Below are 18418 nucleotides of genomic sequence, written 5' to 3' on the forward strand. Positions count from 1 at the left end.
GCACTTATGGTGCAAATCACACTATTTATTCCAAAATGTTACCTGTTTATGGTACAAATTGTGGTGTTTGTCTTCTCCCAATAGGACAGTTTATGTTGGTACCCACCAACATCCTTTTAAGCTGGCTCCGAATTAGAGGAGTGAAGTGTCTTCATATCTTATTTCCTTTTAACTTATTATGTTGATTGCATTATCCATTGGATTAAATTTTTCTTCAATCTGGTGCTTTAAATGTTTGTTCAGGTTGTTGATGAAGCAAAATACATAAAAACTTCAAAAGCAGATCGCACAAAGCAGTTGCAGGAGCTTCGTTTTAGGATTGATGAAGCTGCTTCTGCAGAGCTTACTCAGAAGAAAGCCTTCGAAGATGAGATCCAAGCTAGCTTGATCGCCATACTCTCTTCAGATGACAGCAGGAGAGTTGTTTCCCAGCTTGCATATGATGAAGACCAGCAAATTGTTGCTGTAAGATACAGTTTTCTATTCATTGTCATATTTATCTTTGAAATTTTTTTGGACATTGCACTTGTTTTTGCTTCCAAATGAAGCTTTCATCAGCATGCACAATAATAACCAATATATTATAAACAGGAGAAGTGGGTACATATGTTTCGTGCTTTGATTGATGAGAGAGGTCCATGGTCAGCTAATCCTTTTCCAAATAGTACCGTGACACACTGGAAACTTGATAAGACAGAAGACAGATGGCGGAGGAGACTAAAACTGAAAAGGAATTATCATTTTGATGAACAGCTCTGCCTGCCTCCTGCTACTGCCTCTTGTAATGACACCAGCCATATCATCAATGAAGGCCATTTTCCTGAGAAAATGAAGCGCTTTCTCTTGAAAGGTATACGTGGTATTACAGAAGAGGGAACCTCAGAACCTTGTGAAACAGAAACTGAGTCAAGTGGGCAGGCGGTCGCTATTCACAGTGATTCTTCAGATAACCAGTGTTCAGAGTATGTGAAAGACTCCATGGATCAGAAGGATATTGTCCAGGATATTAAGGATCCTTCATCAAGTACAACAGATACAGAAACAAGTGAGGTATGAGAGATTTTTATTTTTATTTATTTTTATTTTTTTATTTTTTGAAAGGTGAGGTATGAGTGACATTGTGAAGTATCTTTTTTAAGGAATTGTGTGATCCTCAACGGAATGTTATGAATACTTTTGTCGGGGATTGAGTTTGTACATGTTGGGGCCTATTGTTTGGTGGTCAGATCATTTGATCTGACAGGCCCCACAGATGATGAACCGTTCACCAAAAATCTCCCATGCTGGAACATTCTAGCTCTCAAACTATGGCCTTAGTCCATTAAAATGTGGACTGTTGCTGCATTTATGTTCTTGACTGATTATTTGCAGAACACCAATTGAGATTTGAGAGTTAGATTCTCTTATCATGAAACCCGTTAGATCTATAGTTTGAATCTCAAATCAGTGGGCCCCTCTAGGAGCCAAGGAGGATATTCATATTCTCAGGTTGAGTATCATTTAGTTCCTGTGATTTCATATGGAAAATAATAACAGCCTGTTTGGATGCATGAAATTAGACAATTTATGATTTTAAGGTTCATCAATTGGTATCTTCATGAAACTGTAAGTTCATTAATTAGCCAATTAGTTGTTGGGGGTTTTGCTTGTCAAATTCATGATTTTCTAGATTTGTCTTTTGGTTGGGCTTATCAAATTTACATTTCAGGAGATAGGTAACAAGTCCCATGAAATCACATAGGATTCGACAATTAAAACCATCCAATCAATGGTCATCGAAATTATTAGTCGAAATCATAATATAAAAATGTTCCGATAATGGATCCAAGCCATCCATTATGCATTTCATCTTTGATGGGATAATTCTAAACATCCAATCAACGGTTAAGGAAAATAGATTTCCACATAGATTAATAGTGAAATGTTTGATCATTAATCTTGACCAACATATGGGTCCCACCTCTAATTGCCAAAACCACTCCAATATGATGATCCTAATGGAATGTTCGAAGTATTGGTATCACGTTACGTATCGCACCCTTGGGATACAAATATGTATCGGTTATCGCATGGGATATATTGTTTGTATTGGGCAATGTTTTAAATATCGACGATATCCGCCATTATATCCCATGATATATCTTGTATCCCACTTGTGTGATATGAAACACACAGGTAGTGCCGATATATCTCACATGTTTGATCCAGTAAGCATTTTCAATTTCTGATCCTTTTTTGTTGAAATTATATTAAATAAGTGTCAAATGGTTACAAATCCATTGGTTCATATTTTGCATGAAAAATCATCAAGTTGTAGCTTTGATTTTGATATCCATTGGTTCTTCATGTTCTCCATATTTTTTTCGACATTTTCCTTCAACTAGATGTCAATTGATACTAATTTCAAAGTATTTAGGAGTATCCGATGAAATGATCATCACACAAGCTCTAATTTCGAAATTTGAGTGTAGGTGGTCTAATTGGAAAAAATTGGAGAAAATTCAAAATTTTCTCAATTTTTTCGAAATTGCTTGCAATGTTGCACTCCAAACATGAAAACAAGCATGAATGAGGGTTGATCTATTGATTTGTTAAGTCCTTGTCGATTTTCAGAAAATAAATATTGTCACGTCCTAAACTAAGAAACCGGGCTCACAAAAATTCTCAATCGCCGAATCCGGCGCCGATAGCCTCCGTAGTACCCCATTCTCAACTCCCGACACCCATACACCGGGTTCCGATCCTAGGATTATACAATGAGGATTTCTAACATGATTTTGTTCGTAATGAGCATAACCATAAGCATAACCCACGAACAATAATTACAAGAACACCATCACAAAAATCCACTATGATCAAAAATTTTGAGTACAATGCGTATGAAGGGAAATACAAGATAATGATAATAACGGAAACTCTTGAAGCTCGACTGCACACTCCTTCTGCGGCGAAACTACGGCTACATTCTAGCATTACCTGCACGCATTAATCATGCATAAGCTTATAGAAAGCTTAGAGGGTGGTGTAAGTGTTTGCGCAATATGAGTGTGCTCAGAATGCAATGTCAGAGTAATGCGGAATCATGCTGATGAGTACATGAATGTAATCAACTATACCAAGGCTATGCGGTGCAAGATATGAATGTTATCGGCTATATCAAGGCCATGCGATGTGAAATGCAACTCATGCATGTCAACCCTCATCCACATATCAATGCAGCTCCTCACTAGAGCATCAAATATCAGTACGGTTCTCATTCTGGATAATTACCAGGGTTTAGTACCCTCTAAATGGCACTGCCCCTTTCCCAGGCCCGTAGTCCAAGTGAGCGTAAGAAACCTCACTATCCACCTGGCCAATAGTCTGCCAATATCTATCCAGCACATCGATAGCGGACACATTCACGAGCTGGTCAAACTCAGCCTAGCAATGCCCCCTACCCTCGGGCGAGTAAGGCCACACCCCTTTCCAACCGACTGCAACACAGTGGGAGATGCAGCCTCCTGGTATTATGTCCTCGTGCGCTCATGTATCTATTCGGTCTCGACGTTGGAGTCATCCTCTGGTACCATCGGGTTTAGGGATTTTCACCCAGGGGCATCTATGGCGCCCCGATGCTTAGTAACAATATTTTCGGTGTCTGATCCTGCCATCCACAATGTGCCTGTGGAGGTCATAGCCCTGATGTCGCTAGGGCGTATAGAAATCATGTCATACAAATGCAAAGTGCATGGATCACGCTACCAGTCATGCAACAATCCTGCGCGTACCGCGCGCTCATAAAGAGCAACTCCTCTTATCAGGGGAGCTCATAAACAATCTGCCCGAAGACATGTTATGATCAATCACTCCTCATATCAAGCATACATATGATGCGTACAAGCATGAATCATGGAACTATACTAAACATGTTATGTGGTGATGGATCTCGTTCATAACGAAAAGGGGCCTAGACGGCTTACACGCTATAAGTATGGGCCTATCAATGGGCCCTAAGGAGAGTTACAATGCGGACATTTAACCATCATTGTTCTTACAATGTGGATGTCAAACCATCATTGCTCCCAAGACATGGCCGCCAAAACATCATTACATACATCGTGGTGGAATCGCAATGCGCCTCATATACATCACAATCGACCCACACAAAGGCCTCACATACGTCTCGTTGGGCCTTATATACCTCAAGTCATGTGGGCTGCTCCAATGGGTCAATCATGCATCAAATGGGCTACATCAAATGGGCCGAATCAAAGGGGCCGAATCAAATAGCCGAGTCAAATAGGCTAAGTCGAATGGCCGAATCAAATGGGCCGGTACCAATGGGCCGATCAAATGGGTCTAATCAATTGGGCCAATCAAATAGGCCAATCAAATGGGTCGAGTCAATTGGGCCGTACCACTACACCATTCATCTATTAGTAGAAATCATTTTAGAGTATTATTCAAAAAGATTGAATCATATCTAGAGATCATCTGGACCATACCACAAGTATCAGTGGTGATAATGGTTCCCAATGTTAAAATTTAGAGGTGCCACCATTTTATTTCCCATCCACTGTTCATAAGGTCACAAAGACCTGAACAATGAGGAAAACAATTATCATATTGGTCTAAAACTTCTGTAACCCAAAAATGGGGTTTCAATGGTAGACATTCAATACCAATGTTTCTGCAGTGTGGTCCACCTGATAACTAGATCTGTCTTATTTTAGTCTCAAGCCGTGAAACAGACTTGCCAAAAGGGTGAATGGTTTATATGCATCACGTACGTCAGCGGGGCCCACAGAACTTCCTGCCATCAATCTAGTAGCTAATCAGCTGGTGGATGGACAGTCTGGATGCTGCGCATGCATCAGGGAGGCCCAATCAGATGGACGACATTGATGAACTCATACGGGGTGGGTCCCACCAGAAAACCATCCCATTAGATCGTCAAGTGGGTCCTACGAACGTTGCATTTCGTGCTTTTTAGTTTCAATTGTGTATTCTTTTCTTGCTTTCGGCATGGCTATCAATAAACTGTCGCCTTTATTTATAAAATAAAATTATAAAAAAAAAAAAAAGAAAGATATTCTTTGACATAACGTTGGTACTCATCCTCTCCGAACTCAACCAATACGCCCATCTGTGGGTACTGCGTAATTGTTACAGTCTGTGGCTAATAGGGATCTAGCATGGGCATAAATGAAACACCTGAGTATCCATACTACTGCCCATATCCCTGCCCGTATGCAGAAGTGAATTCTTGGTCGTAATCGAAAAACGATCTGCCATAACTATTGGAGTTGCTCGTCGCATATCCACTAGGTCTGTATCTGTATCTATACCATGGCATAGAATTCGAGCTACTTCCTGTGTTTATGATCCATATACATACTATGGCATGAAATCGAGCTCCCCTCCATCCATGATCCAAATCTAGAGCTACCTTGCCTCCCACAACCATGTATACCCCTCATGGATATTGTCAATATCTGCTTTAATTCTGTTAGCTTCTGGGTTTCCTTCTTTAGTAACTTCTTACATGTGTATGTTTTTTTAATGACAAGTTGGGGTTGTAGTTCATCTGGACGAGAACCATGGCCAGTGTCCTACGTGGCATGATTAAAATCTATCTCCCTAGCAAATGGGCTAAGAGGCTTCTGAGACTAACTCCCGGGATGCGACTCATTCTCGCCGCCACTGTCCCCATCGTCTCAATCATCATCATCGCTACTGTCACTAGAGTCACCATCACCCTCACCATCATTGGCTAGTAAATGGATGATCCATATTTATTATACCATAGAAATTTTTAATCATCATCATCATATGGGCCCACCTTTGAATCGCCCATCTCTCTTATAAGCGAGCTTGACCGTCCATTACATGGAACCCCCCATCGATTTCCAGTCCTCTTAACATCACTTTGATCAAATGATCCTAATCATTTGATCAATGGTTGGGAAAATGGACGATCTATATTAATTATAATAGAGGAGGTTCAATTTTTTATTTGGGCCTACCATTAATTCCCATTCCTCTGAACAGTCATCTTTAATATAATGATCTTTACCATTCAATCAATTGATAGTAAATAGATTGTCCATATATATTATACTAGGAAATCTCCTATCCATGACCAGGACCCCCCATCTTGTGGGTCCCACTTTTCATTGTCAATCCCTTCAAAATTCAATTTTGATCAGATGTCCTAACCATCATTGATCAGGGGCTAGGAAATGCATGATCCATATGTATTAATCCTAGACAAAGGTTTAATTATTATATGTCATGTGGGGTCCACCTTTGATTGCCCATCAATATAAAAATACTTAGATCCAATGATGATAACCATCTAAGCAATGGCTTGGAAATTTGATGGTCCATGCTAATGGTCAAACATTGGATCTTTCACCATGTGGGGTCCACTTCGATTGCTCATTCATCTCAAACATCATTGGACTAATTGGTACAAAATGCATGCGTATTAAGGGTGGAGAACCATTCTCAAGTTTAAACTTTGAAAGCCCTTGATTTCGAATTGGGATTTTTTTTTTTTTTAATTTCCAAGTTCATGATTTACGCCCCTTTTGCTAATTGGGTGATTAGTGAATTTATCAATTAACACCAACCCAAACACGTTGAGTGCCAAATTCATGAATTCAGTGTGCATCCAAACAGGCCCTTAATGAGTCCTATGACATCCCTAATGACTTTGTTTCTCATTTTCTAGGTTCTTTTGTTCATTCCATGCGTGCTTGTAACACCAAAGAGAAAATTGGCTGGACATTTAGCGGTCAAGCCAAATATTCTTCATTTCTTTGGGGAATTCTTTGTGGAAGGAACTGGAGGATCATCTGTCTTTAACAGGTTTCATGTTTTATGTAATCCTGATACTACCAAGTCACAGAAAGGGGTCATGAATTTTGATGTGGACTTTGAGAAAGGCAATACTATTGATAGCATTGGCACTAGTTCTGACACTATGCTTCAAAACCAGCCTAATAAAATGAAGCGTCATCGCAGATGGCATGTTTGCAAGGTAGAAAATTGTGTAGCTTTATTAATGTCTGGATTTTCTTACACTTCTGCTGCCTCCAGCCTTGAATTTCTTCTGGTTTTTTTTTTTTTGTTTTGTTTTTTTTTTTTTTTGGCAGATAAAAGCTGTCCACTGGACTCGGTATTTACTACGCTACACGGCAATAGAGATATTCTTCAATGATTCTGTTGCTCCTGTATTTTTAAATTTTGCATCCCAAAAAGATGCCAAAGATGTTGGAACACTGATAGTTTCCTCAAGAAATGAATTATTATTCCCAAAGGGAAGTGCCAAGGATAGGAATGGAGTTATTTCCTTCATTGATAGACGTATAGCACAGGAGATGGCAGAAATTGCTAGGGATAGTTGGCGGCGAAGGGACATAAGCAACTTTGAATACCTAATGATACTTAACACACTCGCAGGAAGATCCTATAATGATTTGACTCAGTATCCCGTCTTTCCTTGGGTATTGGCTGATTATTCCTCTGAAAAACTCGACTTTAACAAGTCCTCAACGTTTAGAGACCTTTCAAAACCTGTTGGTGCATTGGATTTGAAGCGTTTTGAGGTGCATTTTCTTTTATCTCTTGTTTGGGGGTGGCTAATGTCATCTTGTCAACTTAATAAGATGTTGAATGCACTCATTTCTTCAATTCGTTTTGGTGTCACCTAATTGTTTCATTTTATGCTTCATACAGGTTTTTGAGGATAGATATCGTAACTTCTGTGATCCTGATATTCCAAGGTAGTCATCCTTAGCTGGTATTGTGGCTCATTCTATTACTTCTACGATATATCTAGCTTAATGCTACTCGATTCAGTGTCATGTTTTTAGCAATATCCTTCTGTTTTATTTTGCAGTTTTTACTATGGGTCTCATTATTCAAGCATGGGGATTGTGCTTTATTACTTACTTAGGTTAGAGCCTTTTACAGCTCTGCACCGTAATTTGCAGGTATCATGATTCAGATAGTGAGTTCTTTTTTATCATTGACTTGATCAATATAAGCTTATCAACTTTATTAAATCTGTTTTTTGTCTTCCAGGGCTCAATATGTTATGTGAGATGCCAATTTGTTCTCTTTTTTCATTTTAGTTGCCCATCTTAACTACTTCCTGATATTTCAATTTACTGAATGGAATTATAAATTTTGGACAGGGTGGTAAGTTTGACCATGCTGATCGCCTTTTTCAAAGCATTGAGGGCACATATCGGAATTGCCTTTCTAATACAAGTGATGTGAAGGAATTGATACCTGAATTCTTTTACATGCCTGAATTCCTTATGAATTCCAACTCTTATCATCTGGGTGTGAAGCAAGATGGTGAACCTTTAGGTGATGTTTCCCTCCCACCTTGGGCAAAGGTATGTAAGTCTCATGTAGCAATATCAGCCAGTGCTACAAAGAAATCTGTTTATCTAGTGGGATTGATTCCATGCTCTAACAGTTCGAGCTTTAGAGCAAGTGGTTAATTGTCCTGCATCAAGAACATTCTACATACTCCTGAAGAGCACAAAAAGACTGTATGCAACACACCCACACACTAACATTATAAAAGTACATTTGCATTATCTTTCTATAAAAATGTCCACTGATTCGATAATGACAACCATGGTTGAAATGGTGTCCAAGTTGACCCGTATGTTTCAGTACCATTTACCCATTTTTGTGATGGTTACCTGATTATTAATCAGCCATACTTGGGCTTGGGCTCAGGCTTGGGCTCATGCCTATAATTAATCCAGCCCAGGCCAAAGATGCTAGGACCGTAATGGGCTCTCTCCCTCAATATCCGGGTACTATCCTTAAACAACAATGATATATATAACCAGCTAATTTTGATTCAACAAGTCAAAAGTCTTGATTATTTTTCTTCTTCCAGGGAATTGTTTAAGGATTATCTATAAAAAAAATTCTCTCTCACAAAAACTATATAGACGTTTTAAACTTTTAAATGGCTAAATAAATCGAGTAGAAACCAAGAAATGGAAAATTACAAGATGCGTGCCATTCTGACAGTTTAGGTGATTTAATGCCTTTAAACAGTGCAACCAACACTCATAGATTCAAACTATAAGTCAGTCAAACACATTTCAGAAAGCATCTAACTAGTTGTTAGGTTCCTATATGTGTCAAGCTTTCAGCTACTGAGTTGAGATGATGTGAGCGGTTCCCATTTCAATATGTCAGTAATTTTTTCTTACTTGAAACATCATCTTATATCAAATTCAACATAGCCTTCTAATCAGTGAATTGTTTCTTTTGAGAGACCTAACTGAAATTTTTCTGATAGTGACCTTCAAAAAGTGAACTGAATTTGAAATCAATGACACAGGGCTCCCCTGAAGAATTCATACACAGAAACCGAGAAGCCTTAGAAAGTGAATATGTAAGCTCTAATCTTCATCACTGGATCGACCTAGTATTTGGTTACAAACAGCGTGGCAAGCCTGCTGTAGAGGTATGCTTTGATGACTTGATAACATAATACTAAATAGAGAAAATGCAAAATGTTAAGGTTGGTTATGGAAGTTACCTGTTTTTGCACCGAGTGGAATTGCAACTGGCCCAAATTGTGCTTCTAAAAAGTGGTTTCGGAGACTTGCCTAGAAAACCAAAACTGGTACGAGTCAGCCCCACTTCTGTTTCAGTGTGGTGACTCGTTTCGTTGACTACCGAAATGGAGACAACCCTGAGTCGGCTCTGTTTCAGATGATATTTAGAACCATTCCAAAATGGACATTTTCCTCAATTTGTCTGCATGCCGCATTGAACTCATCTGCCTTTGAGCTGGTTTGACGTCCATCTCCATTGTGCATAATGTGGAATGGGGTTCCACACTTTCTAAAGAAAAGCATATTTCAAAAGGCAAGTTAGTGCCCATTTAAATAGGCACAATGTGCACGTGTCCCTTCCAAACTCCACCTAAGAATTTCTCAGAGATTAAAATCCACTAACATTCTCCAAATGTTGGATTACAGGCGGCAAATGTATTTTATTACCTAACATATGAAGGTGCTGTTGATTTGGATACCATGGAAGATGAATTGCAACGATCTGCCATTGAAGACCAGATAGCAAATTTTGGCCAGACACCGATCCAGATCTTCCGTAAAAAACATCCTAGAAGAGGGCCACCAATTCCCATTGCCCATCCTTTATATTTTGCCCCTGCATCAATCACTTTGACTTCAATCATTCCTAATACAACTTATCCACCATCTGCTGTATTATTTATTGGCGTGCTGGACTCAATTATTGTCCTTGTGAACCAGGGCCTAATCATGTCGGTCAAGATGTGGTTGACAACTCAATTGCAATTGGGTGGAAACTTTACCTTCTCTGGTTCACAGGTAGGAGAATAGGCCGTTAATCTGATTAATGGCTTGTATTTTCTTTTTCTTTTTTTGCTTAAATATTTTTGCATATGAGAACTTTTTTTCTATATCTTGGTGTTAATTACTTCTTTCCTGAGGCAGATTCACATTTTTGCAGGATCCCTTTTTTGGAATTGGTTCTGATGTTCTTTCCCCTCGCAAAATTGCTGCTCCCTTGGCTCAGAATGTTGAGCTTGGAAAACAGTGCTTTGCTACATTGCAAACACCATCTGAAAACTTTTTGATCTCATGTGGCAATTGGGAGAATAGCTTCCAGGTTATATCCCTGAATGATGGCAGGATGGTGCAGAGCATCCGGCAGCACAAAGATGTGGTCAGCTGCGTCACAGGTATCCTTCTTGTGGACCATACATGCTGTTTTGTGCATGGTATTAGATGGGATTAGGTGGTATGGAATTGCATTTAGTCCCATGCAAATGCCATCCAGTGTTTGATAACAATAGGAAGTATTGGATTAATCCCAGTATCACATATTCCGATGCCAATGGTGTGTATTGCAGGATTTCTGGTGGATTTCAAAATCCACTACAACTGTGGGCCCCACGTTGACATGCATGTTTTACCCTCACTGTCCATCCATATGCACCCTTTTACAAGTGATATTCAAGCTGCATATGCGTACAGGTGACCGACATCAATTGTGAAATTTGGTCCGTTGATTAAAATTCCACATTTTCCCAAACGTGGTATTGGAATCAAAAGAATGCATTACACCATGCCTAGTAGATGACATAAACACGGGATGGAATAGAATGAATTTCATGAAATTGGAGACAATCCCCCCACCAATAGCATTAATTGCAAAAAGGCATTTCAATCCCTTGCAATACACCTTAATCCCGTGCAGTGAGCCAAACCGGCCTTATTTTCTTTAATCCTCTTGAGTTGAGCTTTAATGAGGGCCCTGTTTAACGGAATACCTGCCAGCATTAGTACCATGGAACATTCACATTTTGAGTTTCCATATCTGGCACGGTATCTTGTCTTCATTTTAGGACTTTTGAGGGGGAAATGTTTGTGGTTTTGCCATTATTTAATTCTTATCTATGACACATGCTACTCAGCATTTTCAATCCTTTATGTAATTCTTATTTGCAGTATATATACTATCTTACTATAGTACATGTTAAAGTATAATCTTTTGCAGGAAGTGTCTATTTCACTAGTCTGTTATTTGAAACAAATTGGTTGCCGTCAACCCTTAATGTGTTTGACCAAAGTCCTTCTATGCTGCAGTGGCATCTGATGGAAGTGTCCTTGCTACTGGAAGTTATGACACCACGGTCATGGTATGGGATGTTTTCCGTGGCAGAGGCACAGACAAGAGAGTTCGAAGTACACAAACTGAACTGCCCAGAAAAGACTATGTCATCGTCGAAAATCCCTTCCACATCCTCTGTGGTCATGATGATGTCATCACATGCTTATTTGTTAGTGTGGAGCTTGATATAGTTATCAGTGGGTCAAAAGATGGGACCTGTATTTTTCACACCCTGAGAGAAGGAAGATACGTAAGATCCATTCGGCACCCATCTGGTAGTCCCCTGTCAAAACTGGTTGCATCTCAGCACGGGCAGCTAGTGTTTTATGCTGAAAATGATCTCGGCCTCCACTTGTACTCTATTAACGGAAAACACATTGCCAACTGTGAATCCAATGGCCGCCTCAACTGTATCGAACTCAGTAGTTGTGGTGAGTTCCTTGCCTGCGCAGGTGACCAAGGACACATAGTTCTGCGATCTATGCACTCACTTGAGGTTGTGAGAAGATACGATGGAGTTGGGAAGATGATTACATCTCTAACTGTAACCCCAGAAGAATGCTTCTTAGCTGGCACCAAGGATGGGAGCCTCCTCGTATATTCTATAGAAAATCCCCAGCTCCGAAGAAGTAGCCTTCCGCGGAACATGAAGCACAGACCTTATACAACAGGATGATCCAGATATTTAAAACTACAGCACTGAAACATTTATTATCAGCATTGACCGATGATGTGACCCCAAGGTATCCTTTTTTTACTGAATGTTCAAATTTTTTTTCGATAATGTCATCTATTCCTTCTGGTTCAAATTGCTCATTCCTGTTTGTGTAATTCGATGCCCTAGTACAGGGAGGTTGGTAATCCCAAACACACATAGATCCCAAGCCCTCTGCAAATGTACTAAGTTGGCACATGGATGGCACACCTAAGTCGTCCATCCAATAGTCCCTGCTGTTTGGATGCCCTGGACAAAACATCAGGCAGTCTGCTCATCTGGCTACTGAAAAAATGAACAACCATACGATCAAATTGATGGGCATTGATTTTATTTTTTTTAAGCACCGTGGTACGGTTGATGACTGGGCCTGTCTGATTTTTGGGCCAAGGCATGCACATGGCGAAACTGACCTGATGGACGGCTTGGATCTAGAGCATGTGGCATCTTTGTGCATGTGGTGATATGTGCAGATTGGCTGTGATCCACGTGTGGAATGGCATACCTAGCATATCAGATAAACACAAGGACAAAGACATGTCTATTGTAGCGGGATCATTTCTTCAATGAGCACCTCTGTCATGCATATGCAGTGTCCAAAGTATTATTATTGCACTATGTTTTGCACCTGTGGGATTCAAAGATATCATGGAGGGAATCACTCTAAACATGAGAGAGAGAGAGAGAGAGAGACCAAATGTCAATGATATCACGGCAAAATACTGCAGGATATTTGTGAAATATTGCAAATATCATGATGTATCGGAATGATACATGGGAACTTTCGAAGTGTTGTTCATATGATGAGTTTAGCTGAAATGAGTTGAGATGGATGGGTGGCAAGACAAGGATAGAATTAGAAATGAATGCATTCAGGGGAATTTAGTAGCACCAATAGGCTAATAAGATGAAGAAAAGTATATTTACAAGTAGCACCAAAAGGTAATAAGATGAAGAAAAGTATGCTTAGATGATTTGGTCATGTGCAACAGAGCCCAAGAACTGTGCCAGTTAGAATGAGTGAGTTGGTACAAGTTGAAGGCTCTAAAAGGGCAAAGGGAAGGCCCAAAAGGATGTGGGTGGAGATAGTAAGAAAAGATTGATGACCTGACGTCTAACTGAAGTTATGGCCCCTTGATAGAGTGGAATGGTGGAAAAGGATTCCTGTAGCTGACCCTATTTAGTTGGGACAGGGCTTAGATGATGATGATACATGGGAAGTTTCATTATTCGTAGTTGGTTTTGTATTGCGGACCTTTGATAGTGAAAATACTGGCTGATGTATCAGCCAATACATTGAACGCTGCTGTCATGTTAGATCTCATGCACTATTAATCCCATAATACTCCAAACATCCAGAAATGGGTCGATTGCAAGGCCTAAGGTATCAAAAGATCAAAACATGAGTCCTTAGATCGATACAACATTTTGCTGCATTTTCTGATGAATGCAGTGCATGAATTTTATGAACATGGGGATTTTACATACTATTTATGTAGGGTTTAGTTCTTTTCTTACCGACAAGCATTTCAATTTTCAGCATCCATTTTTAGTTGGAGCTCTGCTAAGCCTACACGTGTGTGCTTATGCTTGTGTACATGCCACACACATGCCAGCATGGCACAGGTTTGAGTCCAAATCCATCCATCAGGTTGACCTCTACATGTTTTGCCAAAAACAAATCCGGTCCAATCAGTATGTGGGCCCCAATATTGGAAACGTTTTGATGGCTTAGAATACTTAAGCCAAGTTTTCCTGAGCCGTACATTTGTTTTGCAAACTGTAGCACACCTGACCAGTGGATCAACCTAATTCTTGGGCTATGGCATCAATATAGTTGTGCTGTTCTGATGGATAGATTGGATCTCAGACCTATCATGCCTTGCTGGCACATGTGTGGCATGTAGATGAGCTTTGTTGCACATGGTGTGGGCTTAGCAAAGCTCTTTTAATTAACATGAAATTTCAGATTTGGCATCTCTTTTCCTCTCATTATTTAACTATGTTCTATGCGGTTGTTTCAGTTTTCTACTCTGAGAGCACCAACTCGGCATCAGCTTGGGCCTGGTCAACCCTGGACATTACTCCAGGTTGTATTTGTGTCGGACAATCTGTTTATCGATGATGCCGATCTTGGTTTCCAGCTTCTGTTAGGAAGATTCTTGGTCAAGGGTGCATTTGGTTGCACTGAATGTCATATGAAATATCATGATAGTTCATTATTCTTCGGTCTAATTTGGTGCAGAATATCATGAAATTTTGGTGATATTTTGTGCAGCCAAACACAACCCGAATGTTTTATTTTCTTCCAACCTTGTCATCAATCATCATTGATTTGGCACCTGCAACCATAAACATCAAGCAGTTGGATTTACATCATTTGTAGGTTCGACCCACCAGAAGTGTCCCTTGGTATGAGCTGTGAGGTTTGACATTTTTATTAGCGCACTAAGTTTGCATTTGGATGCACTACTGAATTGAATAGCAACTATTAGTTGAAGAAAGTGGAAATAATGAAATTTTAGTTTCCTCAGCATTCGAATTGAAAGTTTGGGCTCCAAATTGCTACTCTGTTAATTCAAGTTGGGCTCAAAAGAAATGTAACTGCAATTTGGGGGGCTACCTCATCATTGTGGATGCTAGGAAATGTCATTAATCTTGGTGATTCCACTTCATTACAAGTAATGTTCGCGACCTCCCTTGTGCATGCAAATACAACCTAAGGACCTGTTTGGTTGGCACTTAAGAATGAGTTCATCACATTTTTGTTAATATCAATCATGTATTAGAGATCATAGTTTTTATAAATTGTTGGTTATAATCTTAATCCCTACCCAAAAAATAAAAATAAAAAAATTTGATCTCTATGCATAGTTTTGAATTTACAATTAAATAAAGAGGCGCAAGATCTAGTGGTACTGGTACCACCATGGTACTGGTAAGATGTGAGGCCCAGTGATGTGTTGTCCATAAGACGTGTCTCCTCAGAAAACCACCAGCCCAATCCAAAACTCATATAGGCGACGGCATAAGAAACATATTGAGAGGGAACTCCCACTACTGATTACTGGGGATTCCACCATGTTGGTCTATATAATCAAAGGCTGTTCAGACGCTTCATCCAGTCCAGATGAATGGTCAGGCAGAAATTCACGCTGTTTTGCAACTAAGGTGACCCCCATGACTTTCAAGGGTGGGTGTTGTAGCCCATCTCGTTATGGGCTCATCTTAATTTTGGACCGGGCTTAGTTTTGAGTCCTAGGGGTTTTCTCAGGTGACAAATCTTATGGATGGGTGGGATTCCATGAACACGTCACTTGGGCCCCATTTCTGCCTGGTACCACTGTACGGTTGTACAGGTACCACTGGAGCACGCCCCTTAGATGAAATGAGATGAACTCATTTTTATGTGGCCACCAAACAGCCCTTAGCTAATCTTCATGAAGTCAAATCTCTGACAGTTATCCCGGGTGCTGAAAGACTTGGAGATTCAGCTGCGCTTATTTTCATTTATTATTGCTAAAATCGCCTTCTCTTCTCTCTCTTCTCCTCTAGCAGGAAAGGCGTCCCAGGGCAATTTACGGCTGTGCCAGTGTATATGCACACGAAAAACTCCCCTAAATCTAGCTTCTGCCAGCTGGTTGGCTTGAAGATCTGAAGGGCATTCATAAAACATCATCAATGTAGCAGACCCCACATTCTGTTAGTGTCTCCCAGCCCCGCACACTGGGGTGCCCACATGATTCTTTCTCATCTGTATATTCTGTACAATATGCGTCGGGGTCCCGTATGGCCAATTCAGGTGATCGAATTCAATATTTTCTAAATACGACTGAATTGGTCTCATGTATGAATAGGGAGATACGTGTTGTGTTACAGCAACGGTGAAGTTCATCCAAGTCATCTTTGCTGTTTTGAGATGGAAAGGGTCTCTTTTGAATTGGTTTTTGTGGCCTGTCTGAGGTAACGTCAAAACACTTCAATTTTCAAGTGTAAATGCTGCACTGTATAACCTGTGGCTAATGCGGGAAACCCCTGTATTTTTATTTTTTTTCCAGAGTAATAAGCCTGGGCAATAGGATGGTTCATTGGTGGAATGGTGGTTTTTGCAAGTCATTTGATTGCCTAATGCCCCTTTGGATGTCTCCCTAAGGGTCTATTTCAACGCACCCTCAAAAAGGGACAGTTGACGCCTTGAATGATGTTTTGTTTGGATTGTGTATCTGGATGCACTTTTTCTGCAAACCCATCTCATCTTCTGGTGGGCAATATAGGTGCTAAAACAGCAACCTCAATGAAAACCAATCAAATTGGTTTCTGTCGAGTCAACTGAAAAGACAGGCGTCGAAGCACCTTTCACAGAAGCATGTCCAAACACACGCTCCGAAAAGGAGGCTTGGTTGGATATGTTGGTGGGCCACTTGTGTTTAGAAATTTTGGGTTAGAAATGCCGGAATTCTTGGCCCGTTTAGTAAACGGGTTAGAAAAGCCCTGCCCAATTGCCAACCGTTTGTTTAATGTCGTTCTGGGCATGGAAATTTTTAGGAGATCCTTCTCCGCATAGGAATTTCGCGGGATATTTTCAAATTTCGGCATTTTTCCATGTTATGGTCTAAATGTTGCTGAAAATAAAATTTTACAATATATATATATATATATATATATATATATATATAGGTGCAAATGATTTATTCTAGCTTTTAAATTATTATTTTTTCAGTTTTTATTTAAAATTGTGAGAAATTAAAAATAGCTGAGATTATCACAATATATTTTTTAAATATCGGCCATATGTCAAAATTATCGTTTATTTATTTATTTATCTTTGGAGAGGGTTGAAGTCGAGAATTGTGGGGTCGGAAGGGAAGAGAATGGCGAATCCACTCAGTAGGTGGCTATGCCTGTACTTTTGAGTAAGATCAGATGAGGTTCGATTTCAATGGTTCAGATTACACGATAAGTGGACTTGATAATTCTGATTTAGTATCGGAAGATTTAGCTTGTGGTCGTCATCATCGCAATGTGAAAAAAGGGATACTTTTTCAGTATAGACCCGTTGTACTATTCACCTTTTTCATTTGACCCAAAAAAAACTTAAATAACCAAATTAGACCTCTATTTATAAAGACAAACTCAGAAAGACAAATATACTTTAGTTTTTTTCAGCTACTTTACCTTAACAGTGAGAGGTATTTTCGTCAAAAAACCTACCTCTATATCTAAAAAATCAACTTTAGTTAGATAATTTTCTAGCGGCGAAAAAAAAAAAAATGCATAGTAGTGTTTATTTTTTCCCCAAAAAAAGAGAGTTATTTGATACTCTTGTTATGTATGGTGTTTGATATGCAGGCGCTTAGCAATTGTACACTTGGCATATATTAACTCGAACTAAACAGGCTAAACTGTTTAATCCACTGTGCTAAGTTACCCTCCAAAATTTAGATTGGCAAAACAAATCTGACCACTGATTTGTGGACACTTGTTTGTTGAAATGAGACTGCTCCTTACATTTCTAATAACCCCAGTTTTAATTTGGACATTTTTATCTAAATTACTTAGATGCTACGTATAAATTTCTTTTTAAAGTATTTTTTAAGTGCCTGTGTATCGTGCGTTGCACTCTGCTAGAGTATCCAAGTTTTTTCTCAACAAAGAAACACCCACTGAAGAAAAGAGAAAATGACCACTGTAGACAAAACCTTTTACCCAGCGGTTTTTATGTAGGAATACAAACTAGTTACCAACTTAGACTAGCACGTGCGGACAGCGACTTTGAAGACGAAACTACCCCTCCTTTTCAATGCGAAGACGAGCGCTGACGCTCCTCCAACTGAGAGTTCTACGAACGGCTTAAAAGAGATCAAAGTTACATGGCCCACAGCTATGTATTTATTATATCCACAACGTTCATCCATATTTCGAGATCATTTCGGAGCATTATCAACAGAAATAAAATCATATCCAAAGATCAACTGGGCCACACCACACAGAGCAGCGGAAAATTGATTTTCATCG

The 18418-nt window shown here is 39.6% G+C and overlaps 1 protein-coding gene across 5 annotated transcripts in view; it reads left to right on the forward strand.

The window, feature by feature from the left end:
* LOC131218702 (BEACH domain-containing protein B) overlaps positions 1-16500 on the forward strand; it is a 115381-nt gene extending 98881 nt beyond the window's left edge. Inside the window, exons 30-42 of one of the 5 annotated variants that reach the window (XM_058213409.1) lie at positions 244-465; positions 592-1050; positions 6719-7027; positions 7143-7595; positions 7726-7772; positions 7889-7982; positions 8187-8393; positions 9365-9490; positions 10011-10382; positions 10525-10756; positions 11664-12431; positions 14428-14493; positions 15959-16500. In XM_058213409.1, coding sequence (XP_058069392.1) covers positions 244-465; positions 592-1050; positions 6719-7027; positions 7143-7595; positions 7726-7772; positions 7889-7982; positions 8187-8393; positions 9365-9490; positions 10011-10382; positions 10525-10756; positions 11664-12364 — 3222 coding nt within the window. In that variant the 3' untranslated portion in view covers positions 12365-12431; positions 14428-14493; positions 15959-16500. Of the gene's footprint in view, positions 1-243; positions 466-591; positions 1051-6718; positions 7028-7142; positions 7596-7725; positions 7773-7888; positions 8000-8186; positions 8394-9364; positions 9491-10010; positions 10383-10524; positions 10757-11663; positions 12432-14427; positions 14494-15958 lie in introns of those variants that run through there. The other 4 variants (XM_058213408.1, XM_058213410.1, XM_058213413.1 and 1 more) reach the window with 4 other exon arrangements.
* The last annotated feature ends 1918 nt before the right edge of the window (positions 16501-18418 follow it).

This window comes from Magnolia sinica, chromosome 11 (assembly GCF_029962835.1).
Source record: "Magnolia sinica isolate HGM2019 chromosome 11, MsV1, whole genome shotgun sequence".
NCBI lineage: Eukaryota > Viridiplantae > Streptophyta > Magnoliopsida > Magnoliales > Magnoliaceae > Magnolia > Magnolia sinica.